The 14,715-nt window shown below is 44.0% G+C and overlaps 1 protein-coding gene across 3 annotated transcripts; it reads left to right on the top strand.

Moving 5' to 3' along the window:
- The first annotated feature begins 1,367 nt into the window (after positions 1–1,367).
- Positions 1,368–13,498, top strand: LOC143299102 (acid ceramidase-like). Of its 3 annotated transcripts, none has more exons than XM_076612229.1 (13): positions 1,368–1,968; positions 3,403–3,449; positions 4,147–4,231; positions 4,835–4,909; positions 5,223–5,301; positions 7,135–7,209; positions 7,817–7,862; positions 8,143–8,287; positions 8,999–9,053; positions 9,517–9,686; positions 11,966–12,139; positions 12,699–12,755; positions 13,213–13,498. In XM_076612229.1, the coding sequence occupies exons 1-13, from the start codon at positions 1,906–1,908 to the stop codon at positions 13,300–13,302; spliced, it is 1,161 nt and encodes a 386-aa protein (XP_076468344.1). In that variant the 5' UTR covers positions 1,368–1,905; the 3' UTR covers positions 13,303–13,498. The 3 variants fall into 3 exon arrangements, with proteins under 3 accessions (XP_076468344.1, XP_076468343.1, XP_076468345.1); XM_076612228.1 differs by having other exon boundaries at positions 4,835–4,924; XM_076612230.1 differs by lacking the exon at positions 1,368–1,968 and adding an exon at positions 2,130–2,608 and having other exon boundaries at positions 4,835–4,924.
- Positions 13,499–14,715: the final 1,217 nt, after the last annotated feature.

The following is a 14,715-nucleotide window of genomic DNA, read 5'->3' as shown; positions in this document are numbered from 1 at the left end:
TCATGATGGAAAATTCGTTGATCGAATGCTTCACATTGTCCTAGTTTTGTGTTGAATGTCATATTGCAATTTTCTTCACATAACTATCGTAGCGATATCTTCGTCTTAAACATATTTGCTCTCATCATTACCTCACGGTCAAAGTTAATTTCGCCTGCTTTATGTGCCATCCTCAGTACTCTTGATGCAGTGATGATGACCATTGGTTGATGATGTAACAGTAATAGTCATTGTGGTAACAGATGAAAACTCTCTCTCTCTCTCTCTCTCTCTCTCTCTCTGTGTGTGTGTGTGTGTGTGTGTGTGTGTGTGTGTGTGTGTGTGTGTGTGTAATTCATGTATATCACACACACACACACACATATATATATATATATATATGTATATGTGTGTGTGTGTGTGTGTATCTGGCAGAAATATCCACCTCCTCCCCCTCTCTCCTTTTCTGTTTCCCTGTTTATTATGTCCTTTTTTTCCCTGTTTATTATGTCCTTTTTTTCGTTCTTTACTCATTTTTGGTCTTTTTCATTTACCTTTTTAACGTATTTCCAATACTGAAGCCAGTTTCTTTAAAACAAACAATCAAACAACAACAACAGCAACTTGAAATAACACGCCTGCTTACTTATAAGCAATAAACATTTGCTCTCTCTCTCTCTGTCTCTGTCTCTGTGTGTGTGTCTCTCTCTGTGAATGAATCATATGAAAAAGCAGGTGAACTTCGGAAAATTTGGCAAATCACCAGTTCCACGTGCTAGTAGCCCAGTTCATGACGTCAATGATTTTGAAGCAACATTCCATTGCCGGCATGTGCACACCAGTACCGCGTGCTCCACAAGGACTCAGCGTATGTGTGTGTGTGTGTGTGTGTGTGTGTGTGTGTGTGCTCATCATCATTAAAGTCGCTGTCACGTGAACCTGGCGTCGACTTTCCCGGATCTCCGTAAGATCGGAAGTTAACCAATCAGCTTCTTCTGTTAAGGTTAAGTAGCTCTCGAACTGGGGTCAGGAATTTCCGGGTTTCGAATGGAGGGCGTCTTCGCAATGACATTGGCAATGACAAATTCTGTGTATTCGAGATGAAACAGATAAGCACTGGTGTGGGTTTTGTGTGTGTGTCTGTGTGTGTTCTTTTCTCTTCTTTTTTTTTCTTTCTTTTTTTTTTAATCCATTCTTCCTTTTTAGAATCCACACTATATAAACAATGCATTAAAACAAGCGAACAAGGCAATGGGGATTATTGAAAAGAACCCAAGCAAGTATAAAAATAATTTCTTTACAAATAATGGAGAGAGGAGGGGGGAGGGACGTGGACAGAGTGTTCTCATAAATGATCACCGCCACATCAGTTTCAATTTCAGTCTCTCAAGGAGGCGTCACTGCATTCGGACAAATCCATATACGCAACACCACAACTGCTTGGTAGATGCCTGACCAGCAGCATAACCCAACACGCTTTGTCAGGCCTTAAGTGCATGGATGTATCCTTGAGTGCTTGCATGTATACCTCATGCATGCCACATCAGTGTGACATTATTCTATTGTAAGTATTCGAGACCAGTGACCAACAAATAGGGCGGTTCCGAAAATGATCACGTTCGTTTCGTTGTCAGACTGCCACGACGCTGCCGCGCGCGGGGGTGTGTGTGTGTGATATTGTGAACGAACGCGCACAATTTTATTAAGTTCTTTTATAGAATTCTCCAGCTCTCGTCTTCTTTCGAAAAAAAAAAAATCCCGAAGGAAAATTGTGGGAAGCACGAGAACCTCGCACAGTGAAAACAAATTCACCAAATCACATGACTAGTCACATGCTAGTTCCGAACTCAGCGGGCAGACGACAAGAGAAGCAGAGCCTGGGCGGTTGTCTCAAATATTCTGTTAAAAATACATTGGACCTTTGAAATGATTCGAGAAGCCGTGATACTTTGTTTTGTGATTCTGACAATATCTGTGGCTGGGTACAAAGTAAGTGGTGTTTTTCTTTCTTTTTTTCCCCCTTTTTTTTCCAAATGCATGCGAAATGAATTACGGTGGCGTTGAGTAAACAAAATGAGAAATATTTGGTGAAGAATGAATTTATAATTTTTTCAGGATAACGTTTCAGGAAACACACATTCTGTTTGTCAAAAAAAAAGAAAAAAGAAAAAAAAAAGAAGACAAATGCCGAATCGACGTGTATCAGAGGGAAACCGTCAACCTTAGCATTATTTCATTTTGCATCTTTCCATGACTGATATAGGCGAAGTGCTCACTCATCCTGTGCTGAATGTCATCAAACTTGAAATGAAAACTTGAATTTGACAGAATCAGTGTGTAGCGGCAATTCTTTACACGGTCCATAAGCTCCTACTGTTACTGTGGCATGTGTGGGTAGTATAATGCCTACAAAGAAAGTGGATCGTAGACAGTTGAACTGCCTTTCCAAAAAGTGTCGAGCCTGCTTTTGAACCTATTAACTGATGGGGCTGTGACCACTTCATCAGGTAGGCTGTTCCAGGTGTTCACAACTCTCAGGGAGAAGTACGAGCTGCGTACAAAGAGCCTGCATCTAACCTTGACCAGTTTCAGGGAGTGCCCCATGATGTTCCGACTGGTGTTTTGCTCGGTGAGGGCTTTCTGTATCGTACAAAACATGTTAGTACTTGTATACATCAATCATGTCACCTCATTTTCTTCGGTGCTCTAAGCTTGGTAATTGCAGGTTGGCCAGTCTTTCATTATATGGTTTATCTTTGATGCAGGCCAACAGCTTACTGACTCTACGCTGGACATCTCGACTTCAGCGCATGTCTTGTGATGGGACTGCCATACCGAGTGTCCATATTCCAGAATCGGTCGCACGAGGCTTTTATACAGCTGAATGAAAAGATCTAGGCTAAAGAAATGGAACGTTCGTCGAATGATTCCCAATTTGTCCATTGAAATTTTTCTCTGTTTTTACTTTAATATCTAATGTTTGCTTAGCAGATAATGACCATGAGGCCAACTGAAATAGTCGACCCAGCAGTTGCTACTACTACTGCCATAACCTCACTACCACCAACACTACCACATTGCTACTTTTACTGCTGCTGCCGCTACTTCTACTATTACTACAACATCGAGAGCAGAAAAATCGCAGTCTAAATTCAGGATCTCATTTCATCAACTTTCCTGTTTTTATGTTTATGAAAACATTTAGTGCCAAAAACTCATCTTACTCATACAGATTGTTTCGATTGTTTTTATGACTACACAAGGGGTTGCAAATGACAATCTCCCCCACAACTGAAATTAAATGTCTGAAGCGTTTTTATAACTTTTTTTCTTTCTTCCCCCTTGGTTTGCTGGTGTTTACAGCTACTGTTGAAACGTTTTGATTCACGTCCTCGAAGTATTAGTTCGCTGTTTGGTTTTCAGCATTTCGAGGGTGACTGTGTGAAGGATGCCTACCCACCAAAATCAGGGTGAGTCACATGAAATTTAAAACAGTGCAGGTAGGCCAGTTTGTATTTGGCCACTGTCTTTATCCTTTCCTGTCTCACCCTCCCTCTCTCCAAAACCTACTTTCTGATCTGTCTAACCTACCTTACCTGTCTACATTGCTATTCCTCATCGCCTCTTTTCTCTCACCCCACCCTCTCTCCCCCTTTCTCTCTTCCCCCTCCGCCTCCTGTCTGTCTGCTTCGCCTTTGCGACATTCGACGTTTAACAGTCCCTGGACACACATCTTTTCTGTACCACTGACATTCCTTACTAAATACATCTTCGTCTTTGAGAGGGGGTGGGGTGCATAGAAAGGTGTGTGTGTTTGTGTTACGAATAATGCTCAGAAAGGATTTTTTTTTAAACTGCTTATGGCAACCCACCAAAATTTGCCTATAATTATGTATCCATTCATTGAAACGAAAACGAATGTATGTGTTAAGAAATGATAGTGTTTGCGTGATGCTGTATATATATATATATATATATATATATATATATATATATATATATATATATATATATATATCTGTGTGTGTGTGTGTTTGCTTTTTTGTTTTTGTTTTGTGTGTGTGTGTGTGTTTTTGTTTTTTGTTTGCTTGTTTTGGGGTTGTTTTGTTGTTGTTGGTTTTGTTTTGTTTTGTTTTGTTTTTTGGGGGGTGGGGGTATTTTGGACAGTCCCAGCGTCCCATGGTTCACCATCAACCTTGACCTGGAGCCCGATGAGCGTTGGAAGGACGTGGCCATCGCCTATAAAGTGCAGGTCAGTTGAGGTATAGTGAGCAATCAAAGTGATTAAGTGAAGATGGATGAGTAGACATTTCTTCGTCTAGTGACTTATGATAAGAATGACGAGCGCCTAGTGGCAGCAGTGTCTGCTCTACTCAGGTAGGCAGCCTGTTGTGCAAAATTGATTCCGTGTTTGTAAAGCGCTTAGAGCTTGGTATATAACCAAGGATAAGCGCTAAAATAAGATTCGTATCAACATCATACTAAAAAGTTGAGTGTTCACCCTATATTTTCCTAAGCATGAGCAAGCTAACAATGATGATTACTTTTATCATTATTTTTTTTAAAATTATTATTATTCTCATTGTGATCGTTGTTGCGCAAATCGGGTCGGATAATTTACATTGCCAGTAATGTGTTTATGACGTTTACCTTTGTGTGGAGGAAGGGGGAGAGGGTTGGTAGGGAGGTGGTGGTGGTGGTGGTGAGCAATGTTTTGGTCAGTCAAATCATATGTATGTAGAAGTTTTCAGTACTAGCAGGAGCCGGGCCTCTTTGGCCTGAATGACTACAGATACGACGATCAAACCTTTCTTTCTTTTGTTCTTTTTTTCCAACAACCACTGATGTGTTGAAGATTGCCACATTCCTGAACACGTTCAAGAGCTTACTGCGTGACATCAGCAGCCACGCCGAAGACATAATCACATTGGTGAGCATATTCGGGGTGAGTTGAGTTACACATACCCCTCACACCAGTCCTGCCTAATTTTCATGCTGCCATTGCTTGTGCACAACTCCCTTCACCCCCCTGTCATGACTGTCATGCCTCATCCGGCCTCTTCTGTCTCTGTCTCTCTCTCTCTCTCCCCCCTTCTGAGATTAATTGCTTGTGATGGTTGTGATCTAGGGCGATGTCAGCGTTTTTTGAAATTATCTCCTTGCCTCGCTTTTTGTTGTTGTTGTTGTTGTCCATTCTCGATTTTTTCATCGCATGTTTACCTTGGTCCTAGTTATGATTTCAGGATATCGTGGAGAGTACTCTGCCCTATCCGTTCGCTCAAGAAATCCGTGGAATTTCGTATTATTCTGGATTAGATTTGGGTAAGATAACCCCCCAAACACACACACACTCTCTCTCTCTCTCTCTCTCTCTCTCTCTCTCTCTCGCCCGCCCGCACCCTTCTCTCAATCGTCCCCATTGTCTCATCACATGTTAATATTTCAGTGGAGTTGAAATGCATTCTGTCAGCATGTTTTCTCACCGAACTTTAACCAGACTCACAACAGAGGACGACTGGCTGATAGTTAAAAACTGGATGTGTTTTTAGGGTGCGGGTGGATGGGAGGGGGAGGGGCAGTTATAGTATTGCATGCCCGGTATTCGCCTTTATTGGTTTCACCTCCCGTTTTGTATTGGTCCACGTCACTGAGAACCCTTGGGAAACGAGCAATATTTTCTTTCTGTGTATATAGATTTCGTGTGGAAATAAAACATTTTTTGTTTAAATCAGACCTTATTGCACGACTTAATACACTTATCACTCGTCTTGAGACAGACAAAAACATAAACTTGCATTATTATACTCTTAATTTTGATCAAGCTCTACGATTGCATTTCAGTATTTTAGTTTGAAACAGTGGCAACATAGTAGGCCACCTTTGATTCGAAAGGTCAGCATAAACTGAAAGACAGGAGGGAGAGAAAGCTTTCAAAACGACTGAACCACTGTTTGTCGCTCTCAAGCCCAAAAGCCCTGAACAAATTGACCTTAAGGGCGTCCGCCAATAGTTCATTAAACCCATTGTACCACTTTTTTGTCGCTCAGTATCGAGTGACCGCCTGTCGAGTCTGTCACAGCCTAGAAACGTCTCCATGAGCACAACAACGTGAAGCTCTGAAGCGCCAGTTTGAAGCATCAGAAAGGAGAGAGCGGGTCTAGGAAGATGGTGCTGATGAGCTTGACTCATTAAACTTGCAGTATCGTGGTTGTCTGTCTTCCACCGCGTCACCGAGAGACTTCTTGCAGTTTTTTTGGTCACGGATTTATGTGTGCTCTCCCCGTCGCCACAGTTCAGCGCCACATTTCCTATGTCTGCAAATGCATTTGTTTTACTTACAAAGTAGGTTTTTCTACACAATTTAGCCAGGGATAACCATTTTGTTGCCGTGAGTTCTTTTCCATGCACTAAGTGCATGTTGCACAGGGGACCTCGATTTATCGTCTTAATTGAATTACTGGCGTCCAGGCTAGACCATCACTCAGTGTAGGTGAGGGGGAGAAAATTCTGGAGAGTTTGGGATTCGATCCTGCACCATCCCCGAAAACGGAGTATGGCTGCCTACATGACAGGCTAAAAACGGTCATATACGTAAAAGCCCACTCGTGTACATACTAGTGAACGTGGGAGTTGCAGCCCACGAACGAAGATGATCGTGCACATTCTTGCTTCTTAAGCGAACACGTTACTACTAGGCCACCTCTGTACTTTGAAGCATGAAACCCTCAGTGACACACCAGTCCAATACAAAATGTGAACACTGTACCCAAACTAAAATGTGAAACAACAAATCTAAAGCAATGAAACTTAATATTGTGTAAACAGTTCCCCCCTTCGTTGCGTAAATAATACAATAGGTTTCTGAAGTTCAAAATATTTGCAGGAAATATTAGAGCTTCAGTTGCCATAACATTCTTCTCGAAAACCTTTTTTTTTTTTTATTACAACTTGGCGAGAGCAACAAGACCTTTTCACTTTCAGACCTTTCGTGTCAGGTCTCAACTCACCCACTACCCACCTATCCTCCCTCCTTAACCTCTGCCCCCTCGTCCTTTGCTCCTTTCAGCATTTCATTCGACTGTCCAAAGAGATCGGTCGTAGTACATATCAAGATTTTCGGCCATTGACTGTCAGCAAGAAACGCGTGTTTTGCAGGTGAAATAGCACTGTCCAATGTGATCTACGAGCTGACCTCTCTGTGCACCTCCATTCTGGCAGAGGATCGCAACGGTAAGTCAGCCTTATCCTTTAAAAAAAAAACTGTTCAAACCGTCAGGGTATCGGTTATTTGTTCTAAAATTCTAATAGGGCTTAGAAGTGTGACAAGATCGCTCTAGTGGTGGTGATTTTTTTTTTTCCTTTATCTTTTTTAAACGTGCTTTTGGTCTTTTCATATTTCCATATTTTACATTATATGACAATTTAATCATCCTACAAACATAATATAGATAAAAAGTTACAGCCATGCAAAAGGAGCACAGTATTTTTTAATGCGTACTTGGCGCGCGCGTGCAACACACACAAACACGCGCGCGCACACACGCACACGCACGACACAACACGCGGTGAGCCCCACTTCCTCTCAAAGCTTTATCAAAATGTAAATCGGCATTCCACTCATGAAGAGAAACTTTCTTGCAGTGACCCGAATGTAAAGGCAACAATATTCTTACGAACGATTCACAGCTCAACTGGACCCGATTCACTAGATTCCATTTGCGAATGTTGGCTGTGATGATGCCTAGAACGTTAAATTGATTAGAATTTTATAAAAATGTATTGAAACGTACCTAACGCATATCTGGATGCAAGAAACTGGTGTGAACGCTCGTTTCAGGTAACCTTGTCCACGCCCGGAACCTGGATACTGGAGCTTTTGTGGGGTGAGTAGACTGCCTGTGTTAGAGGAGTATTTGCGGAAATGCAAGTTGATAATATATACTCTTTATTTTTACATACAAATATATACCCTTTTTGTTAGTTTTGATTGGACGTGTATAAGAAATGCTCTTTTTTCAAAGCATAGGTTTAAGAGTAACCCACGTGTGATAGCAAGAGGACTTGGAAGACGGGGGTATGGGGATTGGAAGGGAGGGTGTGCACATGAGGAAGTGAAGACCCACACGAAGATGCGTGAAACTGAACTGGCGGCGACACTGTCAGGTGGGACGTGCAGAACAAGACGTGGCCCGTGACTGAGGCGCTGCGCCCTATGGTGATCAACTTGGACTTCCGGCGGGGCGGAAAGACGGTGTTCCAGAGTGTCAGTTTTGCCGGATACGTCGGTATTTTGACTGCCATCAAGCCGGTTAGCTCTCTCCGTTCCTTGATTCTGCCTGTCTGTGTGTGTGTCTCTCTCTGTGTGCCTGTCTGCCCCCCTCTCTCTCTCTCTCTCTTTCTCTGTGTTTGTGTGTGTGTGTGTCACGCTCGCTGTCTCGCTCTCTCTCTCTCCCTTTCCACCTTTTGGACTTGCTCATGTGTTTTTCGCTCCCACTTTCTGGTCTTGCCTCTGCGTGCATATAAATGTGCCACTGAAATTTTATGCCAAAGCGTTTTAAATACCACACCAAAATGTGCGCGCGCATAAACACGGGGGGAAAAAACGCTCACACACACACACACACACACACACACACACACACACACACACACACACACACACACAACCAGTGGAAGATACAGAAGCGCCTTTGTCGTTGTAAGCAGAATGGAAGAGGCGAGTTTTGGTATTTCTCGAACCGAACAGGGGAATTCACATGACGGGCTGAGAGACAGTGCAAGCACCAGCATAAAAACAAGGCACCCGTACATATAGCCTACCCTCATAACAATTGCCCATGCCCCTCTCCTGCCGCCGTCTCCAGCTCTATACACTCTTCCCTATTCCTCAGCACCATCTCCTGTCCACCCACCCCCCTTCCACCCCTCAGCTCAGTACTGTGCATGACCAAAAAGGACAAAACAAAAAAACCTAGAATTATAAGATGATGACCGAGCTGGTTTCACTGGTTCGTTGCAGAAACAGTTCTCATTGACGTTGAACGCCAGGTTCAGCTGGAAGACTGGTTTTCTGGGTGAGTTATGACCCCCACACCCCTCACCCCCACCCCCCCCGCTTCACTCACGTATCACACTGTAGCTCTCTCTCCCTCTGTCTGTCTGTCTCTCTCTCCTATGAACCAATCATTGAGAAACAAAAGGAAAATAGTGTCCGTTTTTAAAATCTGTGTTCATCAGTGAATACGAGTAGAACGTTCACTTAAATCTAAATACCATATGCACCCTTGTATGATACTAATGACGTACAGATTTTTTTCTTTTTTCTCTCCTCCCCCTCTTTGTCCCTTTCTCCTTTCCTTTCTCTCCCTCTCTACCTCCCTCCCACTCTTTTCCTCCCTCCCTCCCACTCTTTTCCTCCCTCCCTCCCCTTCCTTCACTCCCTCCCTGTCTGTGTTCCTGTCTGTGTACGTTAACACACACGGAGGCCTGAGGAATGTGGCATGGTGATGGAGTGGAGTGGTGGTGGTCGGTGTCCAGGGGTGTTGAAGTGGCTGATGGGGTACCGCCGGGGCCAGTGGATGGGCTTCCTGACCCGGTCCGTCATGGAGAACGCCACCAGCTATGGACAGGCCCTCACCCTTCTCAACACCACCCCCCTCCTGGCCCCAGTCTACTTCGTACTGGGGGCTGCCCGCTGTGTCGACCAGGTGAGTCCGGGGGGATCGAGGCGGTGTGTGAGTTCGATTCTTGATAAAATGGTTAGCGACAGTGGGGAAGGGTTTTTGAAAACATGACTATCGTCTTTGTTCTACCACGTCTGTTTCATACGTGGTCTTCGTCAACCCCTTTCTGCAGCTCTTCCGTGGGAAATTCAGGATCTCCATGCATTCTCCACGATTACATGCTTTTCTCTAAACTGTGCACCAGCCAGAAACCTTACTTACGAAATATTAGATGAGATTTGTCGTACACGGATGTATGATTCATATACATGCATGAGGAGCCGAGGGTGAAAATGCCACCGATCAGTTTCACTTTCTTTTCGAGCCCTTTCAGGAATAGTATCCCCACCTGGAAATTTTCAGTGCTAGAAAGATCGTCCTTGCTTCTGTTTATCGGCTTATTTGTGTTTTGTCTTTGTCTCAACCCTCTCATGTTATGCCTTCCTGATCTATTCAACTCTGTGTGTGTGTTGTTGTTTTTTTGGGGGTGTCTTCGTTGTTTTGGAACTGCAGCATCTAAAAATCCTTTAGGGGTTTGAGGTGTTGAGGTGTATTTTTTAACGTCCAGAGTGGGTTCTTCTTAGCGCTGTGTCTGTAAAAGCCCATATTTATGCTCTGCTGTCCTGTGTTTAAAGTGTTTTACAGGTCTCCGAGGTGTATGAAATGTTTTCTGTAGAGAACCGTGATAGAATGTCCCATGCCTGAGGCGTATTATGCTGCTGTGATAAAGCTGTACCCTATTTGTTCCGGTTTTCATGTGTTTTTGTTTTCGTAGTATGCCTAGCGACGTTTTCAGCCCAGGACAGTTGGCTTGGCTGCAGACCAAAGCGTTTGTCTGATCGTACGAATCCTGGACTCAGTCGTCTGGCCAGCCGCCACTGTGGTTTAGCGGTTTAGTGGTTTTCTTGCCCGCATTGTTTGCTTTGACATTGGAGACACGCGTATTCGTGCTTTCGACACACGCATACATGCACACACGCGCACACCCACAAGTACTAGCACACGCAAACACAACACACGCGCACGCACACACACACACACACACACACGGAGAAAGAGAATGGGTGGGAGGGGGGTAAGAACCCACGAAGCCAGTTTCGATCTGGATGTTGTCGATCATAACAGGGAGGTAATTCTGCAATGTTAGAATCTGTAAACAACAAAGATTATGTCCCTTCGCTGCTTTGACTCAGTTTGAACTTTTTTTTCTGAGCTCGCCAGCGTGTGTTCAGCATGCACGCCCGTAGTCCGGTCAGCAGCTCTGGTTGGTTTGACCTCCGTCCTCCGCGCCCTCCCAGCACATCAAACTGAAATAAGACAACAGCATTACTGTCATCTAGGATTATAGGAGGCAGGACAGTAGTTTGTGCTTCCGTGCAGCTGGAGGGGTGTAGGGGTGTGGACGGAGTATGGCGCACGTTTTGTTAGTGGTTTACCTTTGTAGGGTGCTGTTCAATAGCTCTGCCATAGACGTGATGATATAAAAACGTGGCAGTATTACATGATATAGAACAGTGGCACTGCAATGCGATAACACAGAAATGTGGCAATGCGATGTGACAATAATACAGAACAGTGGCAGTGCAATGTGGTGATATAGAACAGTGGCAGCGCAATGTGGTGATATAGAACGGAAATATTGCAATGTGGTTATATAGAGCAGTGGCTGTGCAATGTGATGACAATATAGAACAGTAGCAGCGCAATATGGTAATACTGATATAGAACTGTGGCAGTGCAGTGTGATAGCAATTAGAACAGGGGCAGTGCAAGGTGATATGGAACAGCGGCAGTGCAAGGTAGCAATATAGAAGTGGCAGTGCAAGGTGATAATAATCATAGAACAGTGGCAGTGCAATGTGATAATTAAAAAAACAGTGGTGCAATGTGATACTATAAAACAGTGGCAGTGCAATGTGATAATAATTATAAAACAGTGGCAGTGCAATGTGATAGTAATATAGAAGTTAGAACAGTGGCAGTGCAATGTGATAATAAAAAAAACAGTGGTGCAATGTGATACTATAAAACAGTGGCAGTGCAATGTGATAATTATAAAACAGTGGCAGTGCAATGTGATAATAATTATAAAACAGTGGCAGTGCAATGTAATACTATAAAACAGTGGCAGTGCAATGCGATAGTATAAAACAGTGGCAGTGCAATGGAGCAGTGGCAGTGCACAAGTTACGTTGATGATGGATGCTCATCTCTGTCCCGCCAACTCACTGACCCATCCCCCCGCGATGCATGTGGACGACCAGGCCGTGATCATCACCCGTTCCCAGCAAGCACCGGGCGACGTGCTGCAGATGTCCAGTGTCGCTGACCACCCCTGGTTCATCGTGCAGACCTCCTATGACCACTGGACAACACCCTTCTTCCTGGATGACCGTCGCTCCCCTGCTGTGTCCTGTCTGAAGAACATCACCAAGCAGGTGCGTGATGGAGAGAAGTGGGAGGGAGAGAGTTTGTGTGTGTGTGTGTGCGCGTGTGTTACAGATACTGCTGATTCAGAGGCCGATTTTTTTTTTCATGTGTGCTGTTCTTTTACCCTTAATTATTTTCGTGGTTCTGGTGACACGTTGAGAGTGTACGAGTGGGTTTGTATGTGTGTGTCTTCGTTTGTACGTGTTTATGCTGGTGAGTAGGCTAGTGTTTGTGTGTGTGAAAGGGGTAGTGATGGCGGTGGTGTGTGTAAGATCGGATATAAATCCAAGGAAAGAATATAAATCCAAGGAAAACCTCATAATTCCACGCGTGTGGTGGTATGTGTGATAGCACAAACGGTTAGAATGACCTGTTTGGCTGCAGTCACCAGTTAGGCGTAATCACCGTGTTCAAACTTTTTTTTTTTTAACTTTCTAGTTGTCGGCCCTGTTACACATCTATTGGACAAGGGTTTCTTTTCACGATGTGCACCTTTAGTAATTAAAGGCTGTGTGGAAAAAAAACTGCTATGGTTCGGTGTTTTTCTCCTGATACACTGTGTTGCAGGAAATCGGATTTGCTGGGCTCTACAACGTCTTGTCTACACAGCCAGTGCTCAACAAGGTACACTGTCAGTCCCTCACTGATTACTCTCACCTGTCTCCAGCTAGCTGTATGCCTTTACCCTCGCTACCTCGCCTGCATATCAAAGCAGGAATACATGCCAGACTTCCTCCTACTTCCTGTGTTAACTTTCTCATGTACGGACACCACACACACGCACGCACGCACACACGCGCGCACGCGTACAGATATATAAACACGCGCGCACACGTACGCACGCAAGTAATAGGCTTAAGTCATTAAATAACAGGAATCACAGAATTCGAATTTCACGAGCAAAATGAGTAAGCAACGCAACGTTTTGCGTGCACGCATGTCTGTTAACGCACACATTATACTAAGGCTGTTTTGCCTTTGTTCTATTTTATTAACTGTCTGTCTTATCCTTTTTTTTTTCTTTTTTTTATGACCACGTGGCCACGTTTCCATCACACCACACATTTTCTGTGACCTGCAGGCGACGACGTACACAGCCCTGATGGAAGTAAGCAGTGGACGGTTGGAGACTTACGTCCGTTACTGCCGGGACCCCTGCTTTCCCTGGTGACCTCTCCGTCCGCTTTGCACGTGCCTCGTGGTGGGGTCACCCTGTTGGTTGGCGTGTTGAATGGTGTTTGACACGAGGCTCTGGGGGGAAGTGTATCACACAACCGTGTGACAAACGGATTTGCTCAATGTGCAGTGTTTGAACTCGGTTATGGTGCTGTTCTTGTTGATGTATTACAGTGTGTTATGTAAACGTTCATGGTCACAGTGTCATCTGTTTTGTTGGGATATATTTTGTATTGTCAGTTTCTGTGTGGGTTCTGCCGGAGAGAGGGAGAGGGGGAGACATACTGGCAGATGTGGAGAAAAGAAAATGGAAAGAGTGAAAACATGACTCGAAAACATGCACACACGTATGTTGAGCAAAGTTAGCTGCCATTGCAACACAGTCTTTCAACGCGCGCGCAGGCGTGTGTGTGTACATATATATATATATATATATATATATATATATGTGTGTGTGTGTGTGTATGTGCGCGCGCGCGCGCCTCGTAGACTACTTCTGTCCCACACAATTTCATTACAAAGCAACTGTATTTCACAGTTGTACGTATGTCCTCATACATCCATGATTGAAAGCGTACACTTAGGGATTCATGACTGTTCAGTCTACCATCTTCTGACATGAAATATTAGATGGCAAACCCACACATCTAACCCGATCTATATGACAAAAGCAAGCAAAAAACCTACCTTGTTTTAAGTCAGTGACTAAGGCGTTACCGATCGTAATTGAATACGTTGTGAGGAGGCGTTGCTTCTCTGTGTTGTCTGAGTTCTGCGAAAACCCCAGACTAAAAGATGTCCTCACTTTGTGACAAAGCCAGTATGCCTACCGAAGGAACTGTTTAAATCTTTGTGACAAAGCCAGTATGCCTACCGAGGGAACTGTTTAAATGAATGTGTGTATATCCGCGCAGAAGCAAAATATTTTGGAGAATACATTCAAGGAGGCAGATTTTCTCTGTGACTACATGGCTGTCATGAGTTTGAATCGATAGGTTTCAGTCTGTTGAAAACCATACGTTTCGTGCTCGACATTCCCCGGAGAGACTGACATCTCAGCCTGAAGGTACATAGCAGTACCTGGAGAGACATCCCACACACAGAGGTACCCAGCAGTACCTAGCAGACCGAACCAGCGTTTGCTGTATGTTCTTGATCTGGATGTTCGAAGACTGAACAGGCCAGGCGTCACACCAAATTTCAGTGCAGTGGACTGTCCACTGTTGTCATCAGCGATGTACAGTTTGTACACAGTGCCATCACTCGATAAAATGGAAATCTGTCAACCACACAAAAAATGGAACAATTTGATGAGGAAAAGTACTGGTTAACTACTTTTCTGCCATGAAATGCCTTGACGAGAGGATTTTCAACCATTCAAAGAAGACAAAACGATGGTCATTCTGAT

Source organism: Babylonia areolata, chromosome 24, assembly GCF_041734735.1.
Source record: "Babylonia areolata isolate BAREFJ2019XMU chromosome 24, ASM4173473v1, whole genome shotgun sequence".
Lineage (NCBI taxonomy): Eukaryota > Metazoa > Mollusca > Gastropoda > Neogastropoda > Buccinidae > Babylonia > Babylonia areolata.
This window is presented reverse-complemented; position numbering and strand designations above follow the sequence as displayed.